The 15,432-nt window shown below is 39.7% G+C and overlaps 1 protein-coding gene across 1 annotated transcript in view; it reads left to right on the top strand.

The window, feature by feature from the left end:
- The first annotated feature begins 383 nt into the window (after window positions 1–383).
- Window positions 384–15,432, top strand: part of ntm (neurotrimin) — a 237,060-nt gene continuing 222,011 nt past the window's right edge. The window contains exon 1 of the mRNA XM_027012682.2: window positions 384–686. Coding sequence (XP_026868483.2) covers window positions 626–686 — 61 coding nt within the window. The 5' untranslated portion in view covers window positions 384–625. The remainder of the gene's footprint in view (window positions 687–15,432) is intronic.

Below are 15,432 nucleotides of genomic sequence, written 5' to 3'. Positions count from 1 at the left end.
GCAAATGACATGTCTGGATCAAGTAAATTAAGCCTAATCATCTGCCCATTTTTAACCTTACATGCCCCGAAGACCCAAGTATTAGCACGAAAAAAGCGTAGCTTACTTGAAACGTGCACAGAGGCTTCTATAGCCCACTAAAGATATTAGAGAATTTCCATTGATGTGCTTTTAAAATAAAACTAGATACGGTTGTAAAATAAATCAAATGACCACACTTCTGATGACTGAATTTAGCCTAAAACCTAATGGTTAAAAACACATTCTGTGGACATCTCAGTCACAGTGCAAATCACCTTTAAAGTCTAGTCAGCTCTTCGCAAACTCCGTGCGCTTAAGTGAAGGCGAAGGTCGTTAGCGCTCTTCGTAAATGAACTCAGCGGTTCCTCCGCGCGCAGTGTCGTCTGTGGACGCGTGCGGAAGCCTCGCGCAACCCGCGGCCAATACCTCGCTGAAGGAGGGACTTCGCGGCGCGTGCGTTGGTGCCCACTTTGCCGTTAAGCGCGAGGCCAGGATTTAGCGGGAACTGCGCTGCGCTCCGCTTCACTTTTCGCAGGATTTTCGCACGAGTATTTGCACGAAACTACTTTCGCAACAGAGACAGCGGACGGCTATTAGAATCGCCATGCAGAGTCCCGTGTACTGGGTGGTCCTGTCGGGAATCGCCATCGCTTTGATCCAACAAGGTAAGGTTTTGGAGAAGCGTGCGTTTCGGGATGACTGAGCCGTCACCGGAGATAGCCAACACCGATATCGCTTTGCTGAGAAGGAAACTACCGTCGTTTTAGTGCTTTTATTGGTGTTTTTGCCTTAAAGACCTTTCAGCGATTTCATGGGTTGGTTGGTTGTCAGCTTGTCAACTAAGAGGAGTCTTAAGGATCAAGTGTAACTCCGAGGGAATGATACGCATTCAGTTTGACGAGTATTTCTGTATGGACGTTTATTCTGCGGTGGAGGCTGTGCGTGCGCTCAATAATGATCGAAAAGTTTTATAAAATCACTTAACGTATACTATACCATACTGTGCTTAAACTATAGGTCCGGTGATACACGGCGTCAAATTGAGGGCAGCTAATGGGCTCATTCGTGTAGAACACATTAAAGTGGATATTTATTGTTTATGATACGTCGTAGGCAGCATATGGAGGACATTTCTAGAAGATGATTATTTTTAATCAGCATTAAAGGTGTGTTGAGGTCACCGAAATCAGGGTTAAATAATTCTAGATATGCTCATTGAACAGACATTCTAGGCTATAACAAAAGGCTTATTGACGTGAATTGCTCTGGTTTGGAAAGCTTTTTGAATGGGAAATATTGTTTCTGAGAAGTAGGACTAAACATCGGAACTTGGTATAAAATAAAACCCTCTTACTTGACCATGAATGGCAGCAGTGAGCGCTCTGAAACGGTTATAGCGCACCATCTGATTTAGATTGGAAACCAAATTTAGGCTACTGTTATAAGTTCTTGTTGAATTTTTTTTAATTTTTAAAAATGTTGTACTGTGTCTTCTGGGTGACATTCACCTTAGTGTGTTAGAACTGTCGACATTGTTATATTACATTTATATTAAGTATTTAGTGAACGAACAGTGTTCACAAGAATTGAGACTTGTATTTCCTTAGATTCATTGATAGTTATCACAGCCGCGATGGTTAATCTGTGGTTTTATCGTGTTACTGGCACCCAGCAGTCTGTTCATCAAATGCACAGTATAGCAAATCACATCCTGCCCTTGACTTGCCGCAAGCTGTGACTATATCAACCACAGCCACAGGTCTAAAATTGGAATGAAACACACTGTGTGTGTAGGGAAATATATCTCTCTGTGTGTTTATTAGTATCGGAGGCTGCTGGTTGTCAGGGGGTTAAAGTGTTTTCTTCCAGACTTCAAATGAGAGCGAAAGAAAGATGTCGAGTGAGAGACAGACGAACAAAGAGAGAGAGAGAGAGAGAGAGAGAGAGAGAGAGAGAGAGAGAGAGAGTGTGAGTGTGAGTGTGACTGAGAGTGGCTGTGTGTTCGTTGCCAGGCTGCAGCACATATTCCTGCAAAGCTCACACCATCATCCCTCCAGCCAGGACTGTCTATTGTACCCTTTAGACTCTTCTGACTCTCCCTGAGCTAATGCAAGAACTGTATGTGATTACATTTAAGCTTGGAGTCACAGCTGTGCTCCAGCTTTGCAGACACATCAAGGGATGGTTGTCTAAAAGAGCTAAAATACATTTGTGAAAGGTGTCCACATCGTTGTTCAAGAAAGCACAGATTCTAAATCCTAAATAGAGAAAAGAGAAACTGTAGAGAGAATTGAACGTTGAGTATAGACCAGCTGAAGAATCACTGTTTTATTCAAATAAATGGTGCACTGATTAGTGGCAAGAGGCAATTAAGTAAACCAGATACAAGAGTCCTTTTTTTTCCCCAGTGAGCCGAGAACTGAATTACTTGAAGGCACCGGCCCCCACTGTTGATTTTATCATTAGCTACGTGTCCCCTTATCATGGGAGCCACAGTGTGAGGTGCAGCATTTTTGAGAGTGCTGCCATCCTAGTGTGACGCAGCGCCGTGTGTTATTACGGAAATTAGGCCCATTAGCCACAGAGGATGACTGTGACTAATTGACATCGGTTTCAGCCCAGATGTGAAATTGCTACTTTGCCCATTTCATCAAAAGGACGAAAGAGTTTGCTCATTTTCTCAAGTGGCCAAATGGTGCATTAGCGCTTCTAGAAAAACAACTGCTTCGATGCACTTTTGAAAAAATAAGCATGTTACCATGATATTTACGCCCTCTTAATTGTCAATTACTTGAACAAAGTGTTTTTATAGTTATCAGACTATTTTCCCCTCAAGTAGCACAGTCAAGCATTGTTTATATGTGGTCAGTATCTTCCTGTGAAAACAGGAAGTTATTATAGAAAACTGATTCAATTAGCAGTACAGGATTGTGATTAGATTACAAGTGGTATATTCTTTGTGTGTTAGTTGTGTCTTAGCACCTTTAATATAAGAGCACAGTCTGTATGTATGAACTATCCCAGTGTGTGTCCTGATTCTCCGATGATCCATCAACGTGTATAACCATCCATGCAACTGTTTCCAAAAAACCTCGTCTGAAGGACGCGGCATTCATATTACTCTAAATGTCCCATGATGCCATCTGTCAAGATAAGGCGATTCGTCCAATGCATGGTATCTTAATTTCGTTAACCTGGAAGATTAAAAAAGATTAGCTGTGGATCAGTCCACTTAACGGGGTATACATAATATCGATACGTATGAGCAACATGGCATGTGAAGATGGCATAACATCACATGGCATAACAATGCTCTTGTCCTCACGGAGGACTGTTCTGTGTGCACGGCGCAGCACAACAGAATATGAAGTAAGTTGTGTCAAATCTGTACAGTGATTTGGATCATTAGCCACTATAAGCAGCTGTTTCCAGCTACCACTGTGTTCAGCTATAAGTCTGCCTTTGGACCCTATTTCCCCAGTGTGGTCCACACTGGACATTTACAATCCTGTGAAAAAGGCTTGTCTTTTTTAAAATCTGCATTCATCGATCAATGGCGACAAAATACCAATAGCATTTTTGTTATGCAACAAATGAGTGCGTTCTCAGCACTGTAGTCCCTCATATTGTAATAAATAGTGATCTTTGATCATATCTGTCAGTGCCATGAAAATAAACTATTCCGACAAGGGTGTGCAGCCCCGCTAATAAACCATAGAAAGACTCTACAGATTTATTTGGTCATTTGTTGACTGTGGGTTAATAACATAGCCAGAGAGAAGTGAGTGCAACAGACACACCTCACAGAGACCCATTCTTGGGTTGTCACGTCAAAGGAATGCAGCCCTCATATGAGGTATAGCACTGCAGTACAATTGCCTCTGTGTAATCGTCGGCGTCAAACAAAAGGCCATTGGAAACCTTGACATTTATCAGGAATTAGAAGTAGTTGTTAAAAGGCATGTCCAAAGTCTTCATCAGACGAGAGTAACTTTGCCGTGTGGACTCAGGGGTTAATCAGTGAGACATTCTTTTTGGTCAATGGTTTATGAATCAATTTTGGAACACATTATAGCAAAATCTTGGTTCACATTTGAATTCTCAGGTGGCGATGTAGTCTTTTATGAAGAGCTCTCCTTCCTGTCTCCAAGCATGCCATATCGGGGAGAGCTCTTCTCCGGACCTCGGCCTAATTATAGACATGCCGGAAGCTTTGCATAACTCTGGGAAACACCTCTTAAAAAAGGCCAAGCTGACGGCACTTACCTGCATCCTTTCTCACAGCAAAATGCTTCCGCATGCATGTCAGCCTGTTTTACATGCCAGCCCAATTACAGTGCGTGTCATCAGCCTTAACAGAGAATGTTGTGCATATTATAAACTCAAAAACTCTTTATTAGGAACCCAGCTAGAAAGACCTTGTGGATGTACACTTGGAGCTGTATATCTGTTACTATGTAGAATTTGCATTAGTCATCCTCTAACCTTTCATCAGCTGTCAGTTTCTGATCACAGTTCAGGATATTCTTGCTTGGTAGACTACACTCAGCTCTACAGCAACACTGGCTGGTGCCCTGTGGAAAACCTCAACAACACGGTTGTGCCTGATAAACCTCTACCAGCCAATCATGTGTATATTAATGCTAATATACAATATCCAGTCAGGACTGGGGGTGTGGTCAGAAACTGACCAGTGATGAAGTGGGGGGTGTAATTGACAATAGATCTAGCAACAGATTGGCTTTAGTCTGAAATTGTGCACTTAGGAAATGCACCTCTAAGACAACTTAACCTAATAAAGTGGCCAGTGACTGGAGGTTCAAAACGTATATTTTAAATAATGTGTCTAATGAATATGTACAATATGTTTATTATGTTTTTATAACATGCATTTTGTTGAACATTTATTGATTTAAAGGAGAATGAAATAAAGATAACTAATTTGGCAAACAGTGCCATCTTGTGAGCAATAAGTATTGATTTTCTCATCATATGTTCTTATAACCTGTCACAGCTTTCTTCATGGCATGCTTCACTGCATGCTCTTCATTTTCTCGGCTCATCCTCTGCAGCTCACAGCGGTATCAGCAGTATCCACTTGAATCTTTGTGCACAATACTTGTGCTCAGGTCAGTAACCTACATCATAAGTTCATCTACCCATTTGTTATGGTCAACAACTGCTCTCCTTACACTGCTACTTTTGACTCAATTTTTTTTCCCTCCAAAAAACAAAGCAGTGAATGTATGTTTTTAACTGAATCAATACCAGTCAAACATTTGGACACGCATCTTAAAGTCAGTGTTCCAACTAGTTGTCCTCTCGCTTTGGGCAAAGGGCAAATGGTGCTGAGTGTAAGTGAAACCTGCACGGTGCACCCTACATTGAATTATCCTCACTCTTTGCAGTGCTGAGAAGTTCAGTGTCGGAGTTAAAGGAGAGATTGCATGCAAAGATGAAAGATCATACTTGCTGTGCACACAGGTCTTTAACCTTTCAACTGTTATCTAAATAATAAATTAAAAGGTTCGCAAAAACCCAAGAACAGAATTATCTTAACTTTTCAAGTTTAGGAAGTTTACTTAAATTACAGGTATTATACAGTTTGGTCTGATGTATTGGGTATTTGGGATGAGTATTGCAGTTCGCTCAATAAATTCCTCAGACCCTGTTTAATGAAGTATCTGCTGGTTTGAGAGGAGGGAAGATTGAAATTCGACGTCCATTCAGGTGATTATCTTTGAATTTGTCCTTCTGGGTTTTAAGCCAAGAAAATCTTCTAGATGGTTTCGAAGTAGGATCTCGGTCACCTCGCTTATCCAGATGTTGTTAGTTGTTATGTTTACTGCATGATTGCCTTATAATCATTGATCATACATTTTAATCGGTACTGAAGATTTATTGTTATAGTGTAACAGGTGATTAGCAATGTTTACTTTTACTGCTCATGTGCCTAAGGCAACGGTTTCTTGCTAGTATTTCTGTGGTGTCCATCTGTGAAAACAAACAAAGAAAACAGGTCTCTGTAATGTTCGCACACCAGTAGAGACAAATAAGGACAAAACGAGAGAGTTTAATAAGAGATGAGGCTTTTATCACCTCTGCTGTAAGTTCAAGTTACGTGATGACGTAATTACTATAAGGTTCTGCACAGGGCTTTCAAGTCTGTCTTGTGATATCGGTACCAGTAGAAGTATACAACTGGATGTATAGGCCTACTGCTATTGCACATGCAAGGTTGAAAGTGAGTGCAGTGGGATTTGTTTATTTATGCTTGTCTGCTTAGCCAGACAGATTATCACATGGAGTTCTTTTTTTTTTTTTAACTATCTCTGATCAGCATACAGGATAATTTTTTGTGTTAGGTGTATACTTTATGTAATTTATTATGTTAGTATTTCAGCACACGTTTCATCTTTTTTCTTTTTCTTTTTTTTAGCTCATAGGAAAGCCTGTTTCATCAAAAATTCCTTTTGTAGTATTTTGGACGAGGTATGCATTTTATCCCGTAGAAGCCAGTATTATTATATACAGCAAGCATGTTTCCAGTTATGTCACAGATTCTTTGCTACAGATTCAGATTATATGTTTCATTTTGGGCGGAGACTCAAGGACTGTGGATTTAGTTTAAAGCAGACTGGTGGCCTACAACATCCGTCCCACCCAAACCAGCATGTTACATATGCACTCTTACAGGATTTTATCACTCCTTACCTCCATTCTACTTTGAGAGTCATATTCGTACTGATAGTTCAGCGTCCTTCATTTCAGAAGCCTTTGGTGTGTAAGTTAATCATGGTGCCTGTCCACTGGGAAGGTTTGACCCTGTGTAGTTTTTCATGCAGCAGATGGCACAGGAAGCGGTTTAGCGGCACATGCTTGGCTACTAATCCGTGTGGTGGTGATTAGTGTCCTTTTATGTCTGTGTGTGTGTGTGTGTGTGTGTGTGTGTGTGTGTGTGTGTGTGCGTGTGTGCGTGTGTGCGTGCGCGCGCATGGGTCTGTGTTCATGATCATGATGAGGAGCTGCAGAAAAGCATATAGGCCAGGCATTTCAATTAGATCTATCACGAGTCGTGCTCCTACACTGCACAAAGCCTGATTAAAAAGAGCTCTGCTAATCTATCAGAGGACTGCTGCTTCACTTCTAAAAATGAATGGCTTTTGCTGAACATGTCAATATCAAACTCCTTTATTTGAAAGTGGCACATATAAGGTTGTTCTTGACAGGTGTGGCTGCTGGGTTTGTAATCTTTATCATCACATTGGCCTTTGTAAAATTGATAAAGAAAGCAGCAGTATGCAAATTAGCACTTTAATTAATCACATTTTTTTTTTCATTGCGTGCAATGCACATCCTGACCAACCTGAAATGTTCCAGGTGAGTGTTCTGTTGCTGTTTTGCTGAATCATGTTGTTCACATGATCCAACAGGCATAATAATTATATATAATAATTACACATTATTATACATAATTAAAATAAAGTAGGCTGATCTTTATATTTCATAAGTGGAAAAGATGTTTTTCATAATTGGAAAAGCTATTACAGTGTGTAGTAATACAATCACAATATATATATATATATATATATATATATATATATATATATATATATATATATATATATATATATATATATATATATATATATATATATAATGCAACGTTACTGTCACGCCTGAAATTTCAGTTTCATCAGAAAAGTTACCTGAGGTAGAGTTATATTGTTGCTCTTTTATTTGCGTATTAAGAGTTTCTAAAAGAATCACCAGTGGCCTGTCTTTAGTTTAACTTGTGGGTAGCTTTAAAAGAAGCCTAGCGATGGGCACTTATATGTCCCAGATTATGTATGAATTGAAATGAAAAATGGAAATTAGAATAAATGAATGAAATGTGGAAGTTGACTCAGCATCTTGCTGAATTGCAATATTCCCATTTTACAGTTGAGAGTCTGCAGTGTTCATTGAATTTCACGGAAGCTTAAGGGGAATTCTCATAATTAATGCTAAACGCTTGGGTGGCAATCTTAATGGCCTTTTTGGGTCAATGTAGAAAAGAATGTTTCTCATTAATCATTGGCTCTTTGTTATCTATTTTCTTTTCTTACAGTTACTTCACTTAAATGAGAACATAGTCCACCAAAGTTTAAAAAACAGATCCACAGAGATCCCACATGCGTGGATTTTGTTAGGGTACATTAAACATTGTCCTTCGCAGTTGTATGAATCCCAGAAAGCATGTAGTGCAAAGTTTCAAATGCTCATCATGTTTGATGTTTTTTCCTTAATGTAGTAGTTGAAACACTGACTTGTGTTGTAAATGGAATTCATATGTTCTCTATTTGAGGACCGTGCATTGCCTAAACTTAATGATGCCTCCACAGGGACCTATAATGAAAATGATGTTCCTTTGAATAAGTTGCTTAGAAGATAAATCTCTGACATCACACACATATGACTGCAGAGTTTTAATATTTCAGTGTTATTCTGTAATGAAGCTCAACATTTTTAAAACAATCACTTCCATAAAGAATTGTCTTACAATTCATTTTGATTTAATGGTGGCCAAAAAAATTTGTGAACTCAATTGTTAGTCATACTAGCATAGCTAACAACAGATCAGGAAGTTACTGGAGCATAGATTGCCTAGGGAACTTTAGTTTGAAATAGACCCTGCAGTGATAACTGCTGGGCAAAGTTTGTAATTATTTGTACTCTTTGAAATCCTCAGTGCCAGAACACTGTCATCGCATGTCAAGTGCTTAGAAAATATAAATATAAATATGTCATTTACTCTTTGTCCCCTTAATCACATCAGATTAAGTTTGGGCTGATAATAGCTCATCTTATTAAAATTTTGACACTTAATCAAGCCATGTTTGCAATAGCTGATTTGCATGTCCCAGTAGTATAAGTAGCAGTTTTTTCATATTCAACATAATGCCTTCATAAGGATGGTGAGTGTGCTGGCTGTAATATGTAGGGGCCTAGTTTTCCATTTCATGTTGACTGTTGTTTTCTGCTGCGATCTACTCTGCAGACTCCCAGCTACCTCCAGCATTTACCACTGGCCTTAAGACTTATTCATGTACTTCACTGTGCTTACATTAGATTTAGACAATGAATGCAAGCAAAGTGTCTTGTTGAAATGTGTCTTTGTGATGTCACTTGTTTCTGTTAGTGCCAGAACTGTTCAACTTTCAGATCAGTACATATGAAACAAAGGAAGCACCTGTGTGTGTGTGTGTGTGTGTGTGTGTGTGTGCGTGTGTGCGTGTATGTGTATGCATGTGTGTGTGCGTGTGTGTGTGCGTGTGTGTGTGTGTGTGTGCGTGTATGTATGTGTGCGTGTGTTTGTGTGTGTGTGTGTGTGTGAGTGTGTGTGTGTGCGTGTGCGTGTGCTTGTGCGTGTGCGTGTGCTTGTGCGTGTGTGCGTGCGTGTGTGTGTGTGTGTGTGTGTGTGTGTGTGTATATAGATAGATAGATATTTTATATTGTATTAAAGTACACAGAGTTTCCAGAGAAGCAGAACGTTTCGGACAGAGCTCCTTCATCAGCAGTGCAAGCAAGTGCTTTGCTTGCACTGCTGATGAAGGAGCTCTGTCCGAAACATTCTGCTTCTCTGGAAACTCCACACACAACGATTTTGATTATCTCTGCATCTCTCACTACAGTACACTGCAGTTGGCATAGCTGATGCTTTTGATGTTTCTTTTTCTTTTCTTTTATATCTGCAGGCGATCTTATTAATTCTGCAGTTAAGCACTCGTGTGGATGTCTTGGGTAATTCAAAACCATCCTGATACGGGGTTTTACACAGCAAACCAGAGCCGCTCTCCCTATGCTGCTTCTCATCTACTACAATAATCTTTCTTATCAGGAGCTCACTTTGGCTCTGGCTTTAATATGTCATCAGCGGCGACTATAGAGATCAGTGCTGTGCGAGATTTAGAAGGATAAAATAATAACTGCCAATGTCTGATAGTGTAATTTCATGGAGCCAACTGAATGTTAATAGAAGTGTCATTAAGGGAAACTTGTAGGTTAGATGGTAGGACAGTATTATAGTAGAATTGGGTTGCCAGCTTCACAGAGTCTAAAGACCCTTTCACACCATGGTGAGAACTAAAACTAAAGTGTTGGCAGAAAGATCACTGTAATGGATGTTGTCCAGTATTATTGACATCACAAAAAAGATTATAACGTCTGCCACAACTATAATAGCAGATGTCACTGTATTTAGAGATGTTTTTTCATGGGTTTTCAACAATAAAAACCATGAATGTTTATAATCATGGTGACCACATTTTGCAGTGTCCTATCTTTGGTCATTCTTGTGGTAATGAAGAAGAACGACAAACTGATGCTCTGGCCAGTGCTGAATTGTTTTGGTAATTTCTGTGGTGTGGACCGTAAAAGCTCTTCTTTATTCTCAAGCATAGGAGTTCTTTGCCAGTTCTACAGTTTCAAATGTGTTGCTTCAAGATTCTTGAAGTCTGTTTGTGACATGTTGTGATGCAGCGGATTAATGTAGCAATTCAAGCACATCTGTCAGGTACTTCACACTGTAGCATTCAGCAAAGAGTGCAAAACATAGTCTTCCTGTTATGGAGATCATTTAGATCAGTGTTCAAAGGTGCCCTGAAGCTGTGTTTTGATGAAAAGAAAAGAGAAACCAACAGCACTATACCTGTAAAGGCTTCTAAGACTTGAAGTAAGACTCAGAGAAGGTGCTGGCATGCAACTCATTAGCTTTGGAGAGAGTGGCTGAATTCAAGAGATGATTGTAGTTGATTACAGCAGCGTAATGAGTGGAATGATCAGGAGATAGAAGAGACACTTCTGGCCTCCTTCCGAAAGTATTCATACCACTCCTGTGTGCAGCATACTCGCTGGAGCAGTGAGTGTACAAATTCTTGTTGTCTATTCATCTCCTTCGGTGTTGTTGGAACCAATGGCTTGTTAGCTCTGAGGGGAACAGCTACACAGAAGGAAGCAAGAGAGGATTTGTGGGCAGTATATTCAGCTTCTGTAAGTGGCTTTGTGGTGTCACAGTCTCTGCTGCATCTGTTCCCCTGTACCATTATCCCAGAAGAAGCTGTAAAGCGTCCAGCTCAGCCTGTGGTCTTATTATAAATGATGAAATAATTCCTCATGAGGGGTTATGGTCGCTCTGGTTGCTTGTCTACATAAACCAAGTGTGGCTCAGCACGGCAAGCGTACTGTGCTCCGTAGGAGAAGAACACATGTGGTGTCATTAATGGGCTGGTCTCCCGCTGTGGGGCAGCACAGCGGTTAAAATAATGTCTAAATCAGGACATCCTGCCAGTGACTGTAGTGCGAATCACATTCTGGACTGTTAACATTCTCTATGGTGCTTTGAAAGTGTCAATCCCTGTAGAGAAAGAAGTGCTTGGAAGTTTGCCTTTGCTACCAGAAAAAAAACAAAAACATGGTGGATATGAATTATGTCATTGACTCCTTATTACCCCTAATATGGCTATTTTTGCAAAATATCTATCTTATTACTCATGTCTGCATTTCTGAGATTTTTACTGTTGTAAGAAGTCAGTCAAGGTGGACTGTTTGCGTTCACAAAAAATAATAGAAGGCAATTTTGCAATCAAGACACCCTGCTGCTTACTGACACTCAGATTTACATTGTGGTCCTATATAGCTGGAGACTGATGCATAAATATTAGGGTGATGCCAGTTTATTTAGATTGATTTTGGAGCAGAGCTTGTATACGTTTAAAGGGGCACTGAAAAGATCACATTTAAATGCATTGCTTTCTATACAAATGCATACAGGTTATGAAGGAATCTTTCTATATTTTTATATATTTTTTTCTATTTCCAAGCCCTGCTTAAAACATTCCAAGTAGGAAAAAACCCCAAACAAAACTGATTTTTTCCCCTCCTCTGCATCCTCTTCAGAATCATCAATATGAAGCAACATATAAAGCAATATGTGCTGGAATCGCTAGGGGAACCTCTGTATTTCCCCACATAACCCCAATTGATTTATCACTATCAGCCCTTGGCTAGAGGTGTGCGATTATCACACGAGGAAGAAATCGACTTCTCGTTGTCAGGCCCCTGGATTTGAGTGTCGATTTGAGCTGCCTGGTCAAATTGGAGTGATTTAATTCTGAAATGCGTCTGCCTAAAGGACCCTGTGGAGATGAGTGAGAGAAGACAGACATCTGGCACGACGCAACTGGGCTCTGCTGCATGCGGCAGGTCACCCGTGTCGAAGAGGCCCCCGAGCGCCCATGCCGAAGGAAGCAGGGTCCTGTCTCTTATGTGTTTATGTTGGATGCAAAGTTGCGTGCTGACTTGAATGTGGACAAATGAAAGCATTGGGGAAGGATGGTAGGGTGGAAGAACAGTCCTGTGGTCAGCTCCATAAAGGGCGGTGATGTCTTTGATTTTCAAGCCATGCAGATGCCCCGCGACTGCATCCACTGGAGTCTCCGTGGTTGGTCTACCCATTCCCATGAGTGACGTTCATTAGCTTTCAGGCTCAGTGGAAAATTCATGTGACTTCAGCACAGGTCTTGATGAGGTGGTGAGGCTCATGCTTTGAATATGCTAAGTTCACATGTTGAGTGGACCAAAATCTGTCTTTGCCTTTGCTTGCAGTTCACGAGACTGTCGTAGCATATGTTCCTGTTGCCAAACTTGTGGGTTGCAAGTGCTACTGCTGACAACATCAAGATGCAGTGTATGACCTCTGTTGTTAAAGTTTCTGTGTTGACAATGACACAGGTGTATTATATTGGAAATGGAACTAATTTGACAACATTTTCTTTGTGTTTGAGCATAGAGTTGTATTGGACCTATCACCTGAGTTAATTTTGTGCATTACTGCTTAAATCATTTGTACTACACAACAAAATTATTCAGATCATCAGATCGATCTTAATTCCAAGTGACACTTTCATATTTAGCACTGTCATGTTTTATTTCAAAAGGCTTTTATTTCAAAATTAATTAAAGTGATATTGATTTTATTTTTTGTAAATATATTTTTATTATTAACAAGTTTCACACCATAACTGAAATACAAAACACACAAGCACAGACACACAAACACAGCTAATTAAATTACAACATGACCCTCACAAAATCAGTACCCTCTGACCAAATGTCTGGTGGAGTTTTGCAGTAGCCCATTCTAGTTCCAGTACATCCAGAAAATAATAGTAGATCTTAATTGGACGTCCGACTATGCATGGATGTTCGATATTGTTTTCTTCACTGCTGTTGACAAGTTTTCAAATTAAATGTTGAATCATCTCCAAGGAGAAGCAGAGTGGAACATAAGGGAAGATCCACTTCTAATAAGGAAGGTGGCAGGGAACTTGCTGTTTCCTAGATACCCTTCATTGCGGGATCTTGCCAGAAAACATGATTAAATGTTCCAACAACACCCAAAGAGCATTTAGAACAAATTTTACCAGCAGAACGTTTAATTTGGAATGCAAGATAAAATGCAATATAAAATGTGCAAATTTGTAGTGTCACAACTGGTCATTATCAATTAAAAATACCTCTAAAATAAATAGATTGGCCTTAGACCATAGTGTAAAGACATAGTTTTTTCCCTGCTAGTAAGCGATTTATTGTACCCTATTGGAAACTTTCTGCTTAACACCAGCAAAGGGTAAGTCTTCAAGTCTTAGTGATTTGACAGTTTTACTTTACAATTCATGTTATGATGTTTTAGAGATAGAGTTGAACCATGTTCTCAGTGATGCCATCTGAAAAGATAGGTAGTAATATCTGAAATTTGCAATGCGCAACCTTCCTGATGTTTTAGACCACTGAAGGGTGGAGAGACACATCATTGACATTTTACCATTACAAATAAAATGTCTACATTCCTTATCAAGTTTGTCAAAAAATCTGGGTGGAGGAGAAAGGGCGACCATTGAAAATGAAAATGAGACATGGAGAAGGATGTTCAGTTTCACCACAGATCCTCTGCCATGTAGAGAACAATGCAGCCATTCCATCTTTTAAAATCATTCCTTTTCTCCAACAGTAAGGAATAATTTTGTGTACACATGATATCTATTTTAGAATGAATCTCTGTGTCTAAGCATTTAAATTCTTGTGGTTTAAGCTAAATGTGCCATGCCCGAGCGTACAAGCTAGGTCAGTATTTAAGGACATTAGAACCAACTTAGTCAGGTTCATTTTGTATCCAGAGAATGTGTTAAAAAGATATAGCACTTAGAGTACTTATTGATAAAGGTTGGAGAGATACAATAGGATATTAACTGCATATAATGATATAGCATGATGAGAGCCTTTAATAAAAATGTGTGTGTGTGTGTGTGTGTGTGTGTGTGTGTGTGTGTGTGTGTGTGTGTGTGTGTGTGTGTGTGTGTGTGTGTGTGTGTGTGTGTGGGCGGGGGGGGCTCATGACGTCTGCATCAGAGGGATAGTTGCACAGCATGAGCTATTGGGTTAAATGAGACAGAACAGACCTGGAGAGAGAGGACACCCCTGTTTGCTACCTACCTAAGAAACTGAGACGAGGTTACAGGCCCTGTATAAACAGTTGCAGATGAGTTGGCATAAAGATTTTACCATGTGTATACATTGCAGTCTGATTTAAAATTGTTTCAGAACTGCCCACGTGTATTTCCATTCCAGCTGGTCAAAGATCACTTGATTCTTGTATCTAGGGTGCATAATCTGAAATATGTATCAGTCTGCGGCCTGGAATAAAAAAAACAAAACCAGGAAAACAAGGCAAATGTGTTGCTGTGACCTCTGATGTGGCACGTAGTGGCTTCTCGTAGGGGCTGTGGAGTTGCATTGGATTGGTTATTAATTTCTAGGAAAGAGTTTACTTCTGTTTTAATATACCTTAGTAAGTGGTTTTATCAAAAGCAAGATATTGAAGTGCGATCTTTTGCGGGAAGCTATGGGCAGAGGGGAATTGAAGGACATCATAATGAATGGACTAAGGTGAGCATATAAAGAATTGTGTTATTTAGTACATAATTAAGGGCAGAGGGAGATAAAAATAATCAATCCTAGAATGACATGATGAGCAAAGTAGAATGTGTAGTCCACATAGCTGGGATTATGTCTACGCCAGCGGTTGATAATGTTAATTGCAGTTATGAACTGCTTCAGTAGGTTGGATGAAATACTAGGCATATATGAAATTCATATGTTGCTCGCTCTGTCTAAATTTGTATCCTCTATGGTAATGTAATCTCCGCCCATTAATTGAGTTAACTCATTGTACAGCCGAGGAATCAAAGAATCAAAAATACACATTGGGGGAGTTGGGGGAATACACTACATGATAATATATTTTATACATATTTATATTTTTTTGTGGCAAAAAATTCCAAACACCTAATTAGTTTGATCTGATCATTAAGA

This window comes from Electrophorus electricus, chromosome 17, assembly GCF_013358815.1.
Source record: "Electrophorus electricus isolate fEleEle1 chromosome 17, fEleEle1.pri, whole genome shotgun sequence".
Classification (NCBI taxonomy): domain Eukaryota; kingdom Metazoa; phylum Chordata; class Actinopteri; order Gymnotiformes; family Gymnotidae; genus Electrophorus; species Electrophorus electricus.
The sequence above is the reverse complement of the archived record's forward strand: the minus strand, read 5'-3'. Positions and strand labels throughout refer to the sequence as shown.